Source organism: Melospiza georgiana, chromosome 2 (genome assembly GCF_028018845.1).
Source record: "Melospiza georgiana isolate bMelGeo1 chromosome 2, bMelGeo1.pri, whole genome shotgun sequence".
Classification (NCBI taxonomy): Eukaryota; Metazoa; Chordata; class Aves; order Passeriformes; family Passerellidae; genus Melospiza; species Melospiza georgiana.
In genome coordinates, this window is record NC_080431.1 from 65,016,900 (window position 1) to 65,030,757 (window position 13,858).

General features: G+C 39.0%; 1 protein-coding gene across 1 annotated transcript in view; it reads right to left on the reverse strand.

The window, feature by feature from the left end:
* The window catches only part of DDX10 (DEAD-box helicase 10), a 154,490-nt gene that overhangs the window by 7,724 nt on the left and 132,908 nt on the right, over positions 1-13,858 (reverse strand). The window contains exon 17 of the mRNA XM_058018377.1: positions 4,201-4,334. Coding sequence (XP_057874360.1) covers positions 4,201-4,334 — 134 coding nt within the window. The remainder of the gene's footprint in view (positions 1-4,200; positions 4,335-13,858) is intronic.

The window sequence follows — 13,858 nt, forward strand, 5'->3', positions numbered from 1 at the left end:
ACAGGTTGCCCAGGGAGGTGGTGAAGTCACCATTCCTGAAGGTTTTTAAAAAGACTTGTAGATGTGGCACTGAGGGACATGGTTTAGTGGGACTTGGCAGTGCTGGGTTAACAGTTTGATCTTAAAGGTCTTTTTCATCCTAAATGATTCTATGATTCCCTTACTGTCCATTCCACTGATATAAATCAAAACACCTCTAAAATTGAATATATAAGCCTCTATCAAGAGCAATTCAATATCTCAATGTCCAATTCTGCAGCTAATCAGAATGACCAAGGCTTTTAAATTGAGACCTTTTATAATGTCTCTCCTATGGTGCTTTTCTGGCCATCACAACATTAAGTTCTGGCCTTCACAAAGTCACAGATATGACATGAATAATCCATTTTAGAAGGAGCACCATGATTTGCTGATAAATCATCTCAAAAGACAATGTAATGTCAACCTCATCAAGAATGACCCAAAACTTAGCAGGTCAACATCAACATCCTGCTGAAAGAAGAAGCTGTAAGAAACTGCAATTTGCCCATAAACTTCATAAATATAGGAAGGCACGCAGCAAAGTAGCATGGACTACTAACTTGCACAGTTGTCACCTGGTGACTGTCCATAAAGTCACAAACAAAACAGTACCAGAACTAAGATGTTTCCCTTCATGTCCAAGATCTTCTCCATGCTGATCTAGGAGTTAATGTGATCAGTTGCACCCATTAAAGATTCAAAGAAGATAATTATGAGGTCAATCGGAACTTTGCTCTTCCTCAATACTTTTATTTAAAGAAGCTGAAGAATTAGAAATACCAAAACCTCAATCTGACTGCAAAATGAATATTTAAGAAATCCAGCTGCTTTTCTTTCGCCCTGTTCTATATTCTTAGATTTTTCACCTCATTAACAATTTACATTTGATAGCCTTAAACCAAATATGATGACTGTTGCTAGATATACAAAAATTAATCTCATATTACATGCTTGAAGTCATTAATTACTCTGCTTATAGAGGTATGGCTGGAAGGGAATTTTTATGCAAAGGCAAATTTAATTCATGATTTGTACAGCTTCCCCAGTTTAAAAAAATTCTGTGGGAGGACAGAGAGAAGATTTTGACTTCTGAAACCATGGACAGATAGTCTCTCTTTAAAGACTCTTAAAGGAAGACACTCTAGGTCTCATACTTACTATGAATTATCCCTTTTAGAAGCTTCCCCCCCCCCTTAAAGCAAGGAGCAGCTAGTGTAGCCCAACATATTTCTATTTTAATCCAACTCTTTGAGCAAAATCTCTGGATTTTGGAAATATAAAACAGCACAGAGTTGCACTTTCTTATCTCAAAGCCCAATTTGACTGTCTGCTACTCTCAGCTGATTTGTTTTTGTTAAAATCGTTAGGTCAGTATTTCCCAGCCCCAAAAGCAACTCATCATACAACTCAATAGCAATTCTAAGAGAGCTGCATGAGGCATGACTGTTGATTTAACACCCTCAAATTAATTTCCTTCACTGTATCTTGCTCTTTCTCAAAAGTCTTCTACAGGGTGCTGAGCATGAAAGCTGACTTTGGAGCAGCTCTCAAACAGCTTTTCTATTTCTATGGGTGCCTCAGTGGGGTGTGTTGGAAGGCAGCACCATTGATGACTCTGGTGACGTGATGGATAATCCTGTGCTGGCCATGGCCTGCCCAGGGCGTATCAGTCATGTTGTTACAGGCTAAATGGATTTGGCCATGGTGCAGGCACAAGTACTGGCATGAGATTGTCCACAACTGCTGCAGCTTCACATGGTGCCAACTAAAGCTCTTCTGGGCAATGTCTCCGTATTTTGGTGCAGTAAGACAGGCCAAGGACTGTTTCCAGTAAGCAGTGTTGATGAAACCACATTTCTTCAACGTGTGTAGTGGTCTGTTCTCCAGCTCCAAAGGCAGCTTTGATGCTCAGTGTAGGTATGTCTAGAGATACACTAAAGGAAACCTCCCTGGTTTCCTTCAGTGTATGTTCTTTCCTGATCTACTCCACAGGAAGGGAAGATTATCAAGGATCTTGACTTTCTTTGAGTCCTTGCTCTCCTTAAGAGTGCATGACCTGACTCTAGGTGGGCCAGATCAGCCACTGATCCAACAAAAGTCTGCACTTACTACCACGGCCAAAAATCTGTCCATTTCTGTCAACTTTTATTCTTAAAGTGCAGCTAATCTTGAGTCTAGCTGACATTCTGAGGAAAGGATCAATACAAAACGTGATGTATGAATACATACTCCCCTCACACAAAGAAGGAGAGATTTACTGCTGCTCAGAAAAAGCAATGCTTTTCCCCATCCTTGTCAGTTCTACTGGCATTCAGCGGTGAACAGGCTCCAAGGGACATGGCCACCAGCCTGTTAACTGAGGACTATCTAGTACTTAAATCCATGTCCCCCACCCAGTCCTGCATACTGACTCCACAACACACAGTGACACACATGGAAGGACAATCTAGCCCCAGGATTCACCCGATTCAGATGTGAAAAGCAAGAGCTTTATGAACTTAGACATCTATGCTCCCATTTAGGTGTCAAGATTATCCTTCTCAATCTGTTACATGATACATTGTTTGTCAGAAAAACACAAGTGGCCTTCTTGTTGCAGTGAACCACACAGGATTTCATGCTGTATCCCTTCATCTTCCCACAGCATACTGGTGTCAAGTACAGATCCTCATTCTCACCTGTGGTTTTTTTTGCGGCATGAAACAAATTCTTCTGCTTCATTCAATTATAAACACTGAATTGAATTAATTTAATTTATTATTATACATTTACTTCTACTCAGAGTCCAGTTCACTTGACTCTTAAAGAGTCTGAACAATACTGAATCATAGAATTTATCAAGTTTTACCCTGCACAAATTTATTTAATACAGCACAGGTGCAAAGGGATCATGAAATCCTTAAATTACTTCAACGTTTTTCCTTCCATCCAGAAAGAACCTGCAATGTGACAGAAGAGAAATGCATTTCTGAAACAGGACAGATGCACCACTGGCCAAGGCTGAGCCCATCAGTGATAGTGGAAGTGCCTCTGGGATAGCATAGTTAAGGAAAATAAACAGTGCAAAAGCAGCCAGGGAGAGCAGTGAGAACACGTGAGAGGAACAGCCCTGCAGACCCCCAGGTCAGTGCAGAAGGAGGGGCAGGAGGTGCCCCAGGTGCCAGAGTTGAGATTGCCCCACAGCCCATGGCACAGCCCATGGTGAGGCAGCTGTGCCCCTGCAGCCCCAGAAGGCTGTGATCCCTTGGGAAGCCCATACTGGAGCAGGCTCCTGGCAGGACCTGTGGCCCCGTGGAGAGAAGAGCCCAGGCTGGAGCACGTTCACATTTGCTGGCAGGACTTGAGTCCACACTGGAGGAACCTGGAACCTGTTCCTGAAGGACTGTATGCCATGGAAGGGATCCACACTGGAATAGTTCACAAAGAATTGCAGCCTACAGGAAAGAGTTGAAGATGATTGTGGAAGAAGTCCCCTGTGGGAGAGACCCCCACATGGGAGCAGGAAAAGGATCCTCTCCTGAGGAGAAAGGAGTGGCAGAAAAAACGTGTGATGAACTGACTGCAACCTCCATTTCCCCATCCTTCTGTGCTGCTGAGGATGAGGATGTAGAAGAAATTTTAAGTTAATCCTGGGAAGAAGAGAGATGTGGAGAAAAGGTGTTTAAAGATTTGGGTTTATTTCTCATTACCCAACTGTTATGTGATTGGCAATAAATAAATTGATTTCTTCACAAGTCAAGTCTGCTTCACCCATGACGGTAGCTGGTGAGGAATCTGTCCTGGTGTTATCTCAACCCCTGAGCTGTTCACTACATTTCCTCTTCCCTGTCCAGCTGAGGAGGTCAGTGATAGAGTGGCTTTGGTGGGCGCTGGGCATCCAGAGAGGGTAAACCCACCACAGAAACACATGAAACTTCCAGGGTATTAGTCAAGATTTTTGTATGTGAAACAGCCTCACCAAGATCCCTTCAATATGGACTCAAAAATCATTCTTATACAACTTCACAAAAGAAAATAATAGCCTTTAGCTCAGCTCTGTTCAGCACCTAACACACAAACTTTTATAAGACAAATACTAAATCCCATGAGAAAGAAGACTGTAAGACAAATTCCTAACATGTAAACAAAACAGTTCATAAAAAATACCATTTTAAAATTAACATGGAAGATGGTGCATACCTATAGCTGTCTTCACTTTCTGAATCCTGCTCTGCATCAGAGTCTTTGAATTTATCAGGATCTGGGAGAGTGCTTGGATCAAACTCTTCTTCACTTCCACTGTGATCAAGAAAGGCCACTGTTTCCTCTTCAGCCTGTGAGGTGACAAATGGAGAGTTACTAGACAAATAAACAAGTCCACGTTACTTGTCATAACCCCTTTAATGTGGAGGCTGCAACAAAAACCACTGCCCCCAAATGCAGTCAAACACCACCAGGATCATAGCCAGGAAAGGAGAATCATTTCTGTCATCATCAGTGCTCTCTTCCAAGGCTGTTTGTTAAAGGTTGAAGAAACATTATTTAAAAAGGAAGCACAAGGATTTATGTTCAAATTCTACTTTCCAATATTGTAATCTTAAATCTACAAAATCTAGGAGAGATCTGGGCAGCAAGTAATCAACAGCCATCTGAGAGCAAGTGTCTAAGTAATATGCAGCTTTACTGTCCCTCAGAAACACACTGGAAAAGAGACACTCACAGGTGGGCACATAAATCACTGCTGTTAGGTGGATTTAATGAAATACTCTGATTTAAAACGCATCTGGGTGTCCTTGCAGCTAAAAACCAAAAAGCTGCTTAAGCTGAATTAACTGCTCTATGGGAGTTTCACCCATCCTCTGCAAGAGATCCATGTTCTACAGGCGTCTTCCCAGATCCCCTCATCCCTCCTCTCCAGGACTCAGCTTCCCTCTGTCCCCCAGCACATCTCAGATGGGTTGATGGCATTGGCAAGTTTCCCCAGGGTACAGCAGTGCCTCACTAATTCCTTAACAAAGAGAGCACAGAAGATGCTGCTCCACAGAAGTCCTGGGTAATATAAAAAAAGCTGGCTAATTTTGCAGATACAGGTTCTGCTCTACTTAATCCTGAACTGATGGTACCACTTCTGTAAATTTTTGCTAGTAGGCACAAAGAACCAGATACACTGGAGGGCACATGCAATTGTATATGCACACAGAAATGCAGACAGCAAGCTTACAGGCATTTCTAAGCAACGTGAACCCGAGGTCCATGCATATTTATGCTGGAAAACAAAAATGAATTCCAAGAAATTATAATTAAAGACATTGCTACCTTTTGTTTATATATCTAATCAACATGCACACAGCTGAGTTTCTAAAACAGTACTCATTTAAATGATCTTTCATTCTATGAATAACTTCACATCATTATATATTTAAAGTTAATTTTTGTTTTGCCTTTTCACCATTTCTATCATCAAGTTTTTAAAGAACAGTCTTTATGTGGATGTACCTTCTTGCAATAAAAATAAACTTAAAAGTCAAACAGAAACCATACCAATGGTCTCTTTTATATCTGCATATACAGTGAGTGAAAGGCAATGAGCTGGTGAAGGGTAAGATTAGTCACCACTGCAAGAGTCCATTCTTGCTTGACTAGTGACACTTCTGCAGTGTACTGAAAGCAAGTAGAAGAAAGGGACAAAAGCCATATTTGCAATCTGGCAGAGGAAGGCAGAAGAAAAACATAGTGAACACACACTTTGTTCTTCACTATTTTAAATACCAGTAAAAGTATATAATGTAGCTGGGTGTATAAAATTACTAAAAGCATTGTCAGATTCCAGCACTGTAAGCTTTCTAAGGTAACAAACACCAACAGAAAAGCATGTTGAGTCTTGGGAACTTCAGGTACCACTTCACAAGAAAGTTGGTTTTGGTTTTGCAGGGTTTTTGCTTACAAAAAAAAGTCTTCAAGCTCATCTCTTTGTACAGTCTTACAGAGCATTACTAACTCCACAGAAAACTATTTTGAAGGTCACCTTTTTGCTAATGAATTTTCTCATTTGAAAATCGTTCTGCATTAAATTATAGCTTATTTTAATTTCTTACAACATTAAATATTTGCTCTTTACTTGTCCTTCCAATTGCACCTATTCTTTTGATATAGCTGGTGCATACCAATCTTATATTGAAAAGAAAAGAGAAAGAGAAGTAGCATTCAAAGCTCTTGTATGAAATAATGGATTTTTAATATGTATGCGTGACACCATGCAACAGAGTTCTGTACTACTAACATTTATTGGCAGTCATCTTTTAAAACTTGGGGCTGTTCATTAATATTCTCCATTATGACACACAGACCAAACCCTCGCTTTAATTACACATTCATTTTAATTTTGTCCAGCAGAAAAGATGCAGAGAGGTGTTAAACATAATGCTTGCTACAGCAAAAGAAATAATTGGCAAAGATGCCTCTTTCACTCATCAGGAATCATGAGGCTGTATTTCTTGTAAGTATCACTGCTTACATATTCATTAAAATATTTCTAAGACCCTGAAAATGTTAAGAACCTGAGCAGGAACATTTATCATCCACAGCTGAACAACAGAAACTCATTATTTTTCCTCTCTCACTTCAAATTTATATCAGCCAGTCAAAAAGAAGAAATCTTGTGACTTCACATTATTCACCACAAGAGCTGGAGAAAAGAAGTAAAATCATAGTTCAAAATGACACGTGTAAAAGTTCTTCGGACACAACTAGGATGCAATTTACAGACTCAGGACTAGACTTGCCCTAAGGCAATCACCATCAAAAGAGTTTAGAAGATGAGATTTTGATGGCCTGTACTTCATGTCTAAGGCTGGCTGCAATGTAACACCCACTTTGGAGTGTGTACTTATTGTGAAGCTCAGCTGTGGAAGGAAACTTGCCATGCTTGACATCAAAGACATCAAATCAGGCTGGCCAGGAGAACGGAATTCAGTGGCAATCATCTTTTGCCTCAGCTCAGGGATGACAAGCTCTCTCTCTTTGTACAACACCAGGCCATGTATTTTGTAATTCTAGTTCCACAGAAACCTGCACAAAGACTTTCAGTTTAAACATGACACTGAGATGCAATCATTTTTGCATTCACACAGTCTCTCTCTGAAGAAGAGATTCTTCTTCTGCAAACTCAACATTTCAGAAAAATTCAACAAAATTTCCGTGCTGGAAGTTTTGGAAACCTTGTTGCTGTCAACATTCCACATTGTACCAAGCCAACAATCACATTTGACCTTACTGCAGTCATTTTGAAAACATACACCCTGTGACACAGACAGAACAGGCTTCTCTAGAGCTTTTGCCATGTTTATCAACAGAATACCTCCAATTCATCTTCTGTCTTTGTTACAAGATGTAATGACAACTTCCCCACCTCCTAAGGGGGCCCGAATGGCTGATGGAGCTCAGGTAAATGAGTTACGCAGGCTAAGAGAAACTTAAAATTAGGAAACTGATGCACCCAAGACACCCAAGGGACTTGAATGTTCAAAAAAACCAGAATGATGTCTCATTTCTACCAAGCAATAGGCACTCAGGTGGCAATTATCTGACTATCATCAGAAGAAAAGAAAAAAAAAAGGAAAGAAAAAAGGAGAACTGAAAAACACATCATGAAGACCTGTAGATAGAAAAATACTGTCTTTAGATTTCATTTCTAAAATACATATTTATTATGGTATTAAATTTATATCTAATTTAAGAAGGGTTTTTTTCTAGTTTAGGAAGTTTTTCTCCCTCGAATTAAATTGTCTAGAGTTGCACTTTTGATGTTCAACACTTTAGGCAATTTATCAGTTTCTAGCTACCAGGTTGAGAGGGGAGAAATAATTGCTTAAGCACTATCAGTTCTGTAGATAGTACTTTACAAAGCACAGTGGGAGAATATTTCCAATTAGCTGGAAACAAAACTCTTAAGGTTTGTTTAGAATTTGATCACACTTGAGACCATCACACTTAATACTCTGCCCTTTTAGAGCTATGCCACCCTTTAGTTTTTGCTACTATGCCTCTCCCAATAAGTGATGCCTGTGATTGTAATGCCAAGAAAAGCGAAGTTCTAAACACTGCTAGAAGGTTACCCAACACAGGTACACAACTTTCAGAAGTTTAGCATATTATGGCTCATAAAACAGGATATTTAAAAATAAAGTATCTTGTAAGATCTGACAGCATTCCAAATCTTCTCAATTTTCTTCTTTTTGACAATTATCTTTTAGATGAAAACAGAAGTTGCTTTTGCCTCATGTTTATGATGGAACCCATTAATACATACAGAGAGGTTTTATAGCACTTCCTTTAAAATGCATTACTGTGGATTCACCTGATCACCTCACAGGTTTGGGTTTTTTTCATAGCCTGTACCCCAGCCCATCACACTGTTCCCAGCTAATGAATGATTGTTCTGATACTTCATTATCTACATTGCCCCAGAGGAATACAGCTTTTCTGGCAGTTCAAAAATGAAATACAGCCTTTGATGTTGCTAGGGTGTTTGATCCAACAGTTGTTTTGAAGATCAAGACAAAAGCCTTAGCATAAACTGAAAACTGACTGGGAGCCAGAGGAGCAAACTACACATAGTCTGACAAACACAGAGCTGTCCAAGCTGTGCCAAAACTCACAGCTCCCCTCTTTACCATCTATGTGCATCCATGTTCCATGGCTCTGGCCAGATAGGCTGGTAGCCAAAAACTGGGGAAACCAAGGTTCCAGGTTAGTCAGCCAGACACAATCCTTGCACTAAGACAATCTCACTGATCTTTGGTCTCTGGCATGAGTCAGTCATATTTCCTGGTTTTTACAACACTTCAGAGAAATTGATTCTTGGTTTTCACTAGAAGAGACAAGTAACTCTTAGCTTCATCTTCAATCATTCACCATTCCTGATCACTAGCAGTCACATCAAGGTTCAATTTCATGCAGTCATTTTTTATTTCTTTTAAGCCATCAGAGATCTCAAACAATACAATATGCCTTGTTTAGCCAGCAGAATCTTACTTTTACCAGTGCTCTCACATAATGCACATTGAGAATACTTAATTTTCTTTCTTGTCTTTCCTAAATGCCCCACATTTTATGGTCAGTGAATGGGTAAGCCTGTGTTCCAAACAAGCAGACATTGATGCATATATTGTGACATTCAAATTCCTGTGTAACTATAGCAAAGCAATTTGTGCTGGAAATGGCTCCTGCCACAAGCACAGTTCAGAAGCACTGAAAACACAAAACTCATAGATATTGGTGAGAAGTTCTAAATCTACTCAGAGACCTTTTGTTTTAATGTATTTGGGTTTCAATTATAATGGATATGTCTCAAAACTAGACCTTACACTTCTCCTTTTCTAATTTGTTCTTCTATGACACATGTAGAATACTTATGGTAAAGACAGGTTTCTTCAAGTTGTTATTAGCCACAATTATCAACGTCATTTTAGCAATAGGGAAGACTAGTATCAGGATAAAACAACTAAACTGTTACCTTATATGTAATTAATGTTAAAGACATGAAAATACAATAGAAAAGAAACCAAGTTGCTAGGTAGGTAGCACTAGAAGCAAAATACACACTGAAATACATTACATTCTGGAAAGTAGCAGTGTTAAAAGAAATTACTGAAGTCTGAGAGAATTAGACATGCCAGAATACTAGTCCAAAAGTCTATGCCATGTCAAAAAAACCCCAAAAAAACCCAACCAAACAAACAATGTTTTTGAACTTATATTCACAGCACATAACCCTTGGACTGTCTTTACAGTCCTCCTTTCTATCCACTTTCAGGTTCACAGCAGTCATGGCTGTCAGCTCAAATACACAAAGCAAGTCTCCAAAGTAATGTCTGTGCTCAAACATTTCAACACATCCACCTTCTCCAGGGAATCTCAGCATATGTCCAGAGATGGCACCTACATGAGAGAATCTTCTCTGTATCACTTTCCAGCACTTCTGCACAAGCCTGGGGGAGCAGCAGCCCTGCTGTGACACAGCAGTGTCCCACCACCAGCACTGCTCACAGCAGAGACTGCAGGCAGGTCCCACTCTTTGCTTAGTGATGGGTATTTTTCAAAAAGGAACAGATCAACAGCAGCACTGACTTGAAGTAATTAGAAAGGAAGCCTTTTAAGTCACGTAATTCTGTAAACTGGTTAGTTCTGCTCTTTTCTTGAAACAACTGATTTGTATTCAGTACACAACAAAGAGCCACACTGCCATTAAGTGTCTGTCCAACGACACCACTTTAATGCTTTCACTGTACTGCTGAAGTCACGTACTCTAAATGCTTGTACAAAATATGCATATAAAATAGCACACTTACAGGGAGAAAAAATAGAAAACAAATTAATTCCAGGCAGTGAAAGTTATTTTAACTCCTTCTGGTGGTTTGACATGAACTGAGGAAAAGAAACACAGAAGAGGCATCGCAGCTCATGGCACTGACTCAATTGCTTGCTGTGATAACAAGACCTTTGTTCCAGACCTATGTGGCAGCTGCAACAGTTTCATATTTGTTCCAATTTCAAAACAACTAACAAGTAAATCAGAAAGCACTGGCTGATGCTGCAGAATTGCAGGGTCATTTATTATTAATCACTTTTGTTGTTGTTGAATTCACCTTCTTAAGCCATGAATCTCTGTCTACAAAATTTTGCAAAAGAAAACTGCTGGCACCAAAAGTGTAAGCTCTACGTAGAAGCCACAAGAGAACAGATGAATCCAGACTGATGAATGACAAGGAAGCAAGCCTGGGGAAGATTTGAGCAATGGGCATGACACAGAGAGAGACCTGCCCTCTGGTATTTCTACAAGCATTTCTGCACAGGGGAACCTCAATGAAGAAATTGAAAAAGATTCTGAGGTAGACTGGCAGCCACCCATTAGCAGACAGAAAATTATAATATCTCCTGATAACAGTTTTATCTACATGAAAAAGTATGACAGGTCTGTCTTAAAAATGACAAGTATGAAGAACATGAAAGATTTATATGAAGATTTATATTTATACCTTTTAGACCAACTAATTAAAAGAAACAAATTTTCAGGTCTAAAATAATGTAAAGCAACTTCAAAGCAAAAACTTCAACCCAAATAAGAATAATTGCTGAGTTAGTGTTACTCTAGGAACTGAGTAAAATGTCATAATATATGTGCAGCAGGCTTGGGGAACGCTAGTACAGGGAGAACCTACAGGAGAACTTTCAGGAAGGAGAGAACACATTTGTCATCTGTGGTAAATGAAAAGACAAATGGAGAATTAGGAAGGATTTAGATAAGCACCAGAAAGTGACCATGGCAATGCTAAGGTATAGGCTGAAGTGAGATAAAGTGGTTGTACACAGAGTGACTGTGAAAGAAGGTAGCAAAGAAGCTTGAAGTTTTCTTTAGCATAGCCTAATCCATGAAATCCGTCAGCTAAGATTTTAATTTAGGCAGAAAGGTACAGCTGGAGTAGAAAAACTGAATTAAGACTCCTGAGTACAGACACGAATTTGTATTTTTCTCCATAAGTAAGAGAAGGGAAAAAAAGCAAAAGGCTGTGCAAAACATCATCACAGAAAGAGAGAAGGAGACTGAATATTTTAAGATTTCCAGAAATTATAAAGGAGGAGCTACTAGAGAAGAGAGACACCAGAATAGAGTGTGGTCACATTTGCAAACCTTCTAAAACTGGAGTGGGTATGGAAAGGCCAAGTGAATGACCAACAAGTGAGAGGAAGGCTGATTAATGTTTGTTGAGTAGAACTGAAACGTGTACGTTGCAAATTAACAGAAGGGCATGAAGAAATGTGGCAGCTCAAAAAGTACAAAAGACCAGTGTGGAAATAGGAATCAAAGACAAACAGGGAAGAATTGTAAGGCAAAAGTGAGAAGGCCTAAGAGAGGAAGACTACAAAGAGAAGATCTGATGGAGGTGACAGTGATGACAAATGGAGACAAAAGGGAGAGAAGAGCTGGCTAAATCTATTTTTAAAATGGAAGAGAGTAGGAAATGGGGAGACTAAGAAGGCATGAGAATGGCACAAGAGCTGATTGCATCTCTGCAAAGAATGTAGAAAAACAGCCAAGAGGAAGAAGTTCCAGGTATAGAGAAATTAAATCAATAGAACTAGAGAATGCATGGCGGAATACACAACGGCACCTCTTCTCTTTACCAAAGCCATGAATGTTTCACTGAAGTATTCAAGAGTTTACATGGGCTCAAAAAATATGTAGGTAACAGTAATGAAATATATCAAGGCATGGTAAGGAACAGCAGCGCTTTGCCAATAACCCAGGAACTCTCTCAGCTTCAGAACTCTTCAGCCATAGAGGGGTAATGATCACAATTTGAAAATCACTCTACAGGTATGACTACAAATTTCCCTTAAAACCAACCAAAATATCTGACAGAGAGAAGGGAAGCAGGTCACCCTCATTTCATGGAAGCCATTATTTTTTCCACTTTTTCCACTGTTCTGTTTTCTATCAGTCTTTTAGGGCTTCTCATACAAATACAACAGCTTATTAAATGAATCTGATGAAGATGACTATCTTGTTCTCAGCAAAACCAAAATGTTTGGAACAATGCAGTGAGGGAAAAATTGAAAGCTGAGACAATTTTCCATCAAAAATCTGTGCCTAATTATATCCTATGCAATGGCTTGCTGAAGAACCTAAACTATGCTCTCTCTCAAACAGTCCTTGGGTTTTGTACTGCTGCCAAAACGTTTTACCCTATTTCCAGTGACTGAGTAACAACTCTTGGATTCAGTAAGACATACAATTGGTATACAAATACTCATCTACAGATGTAATTGAAATACTACAGACTTCTAACAGAATTTTTGCTGCTCCCCAGAAGTCCACACTTACAGCAAATCAGTCTCTAACTTGCTGCAAGCATTGAAGGCATCTACACAAATTTTAACCTATGAAATTGCAATTTGCAGCTCATGTAACTTATTACAACCTAGAGTTGTCATGTGCTAGCCTGTTCATTTCAACAACATCTAAAAAATCTTTATACTGCATAAATAAGGTACTATATCCATAACAACAGGATGCAGTACACTGTATGATTGATTACCTTGGCATTTAGCTCCTGTGGGGACAGCTTTTGTGAAACATGGCTCTCTCTAACTCCCTGAAAATTACCTTTTGGTAAAACTGTCTGAATGATCAAACTTAGGTACGGTTAGACATAATGTCATTAACATTGCACAGGCAGGTACAAACTTTCCCTCTTCACACTGTACTAAAGCAAGGCTATTTTACATCCATTTCTCAAGGAATCAGAGACAGCAACATCAGGGGAATCAATTTAAACTAGTGATTTGAATCACTAATTATAAACCCCATTAAAATCAGTAATTTTTAAATTCTCACAGTTCGTTTCACAAGTAATCACTGCTACCTTTTTTTTAATGCCATTATTCTGGGGCACAGTTGTTTTATACTGGACTTAACACAAAATGTGTACCACTATTTTATGCTAATAATTTAAATTCCTAGTTTTTCCTTTTGCATTAACAAATGACAGAAGAGCCATCACTTTTTCACCAATTGATTATTACTCATTTTTTAATCACCGTTAGTGTCAAGCTGATTCCTATTCCATCTGAAATTGAAACTGATTCCAACCAGAATTTTAATTATTTTCTAAAATATGTATATTGTATGCATATTATTTAAAAGTTAATAATTAAATAGGACCACCTTAAATACAACACATACATGTAGGCAAAATTAAGTTGATCCAAGCAGATGCTGTATTGTAAGTTTAACATTTATGTCGACATTCTCTGCTGCTAGCAAAATTTACTACTTCTAAGCATCATATCTTATGAG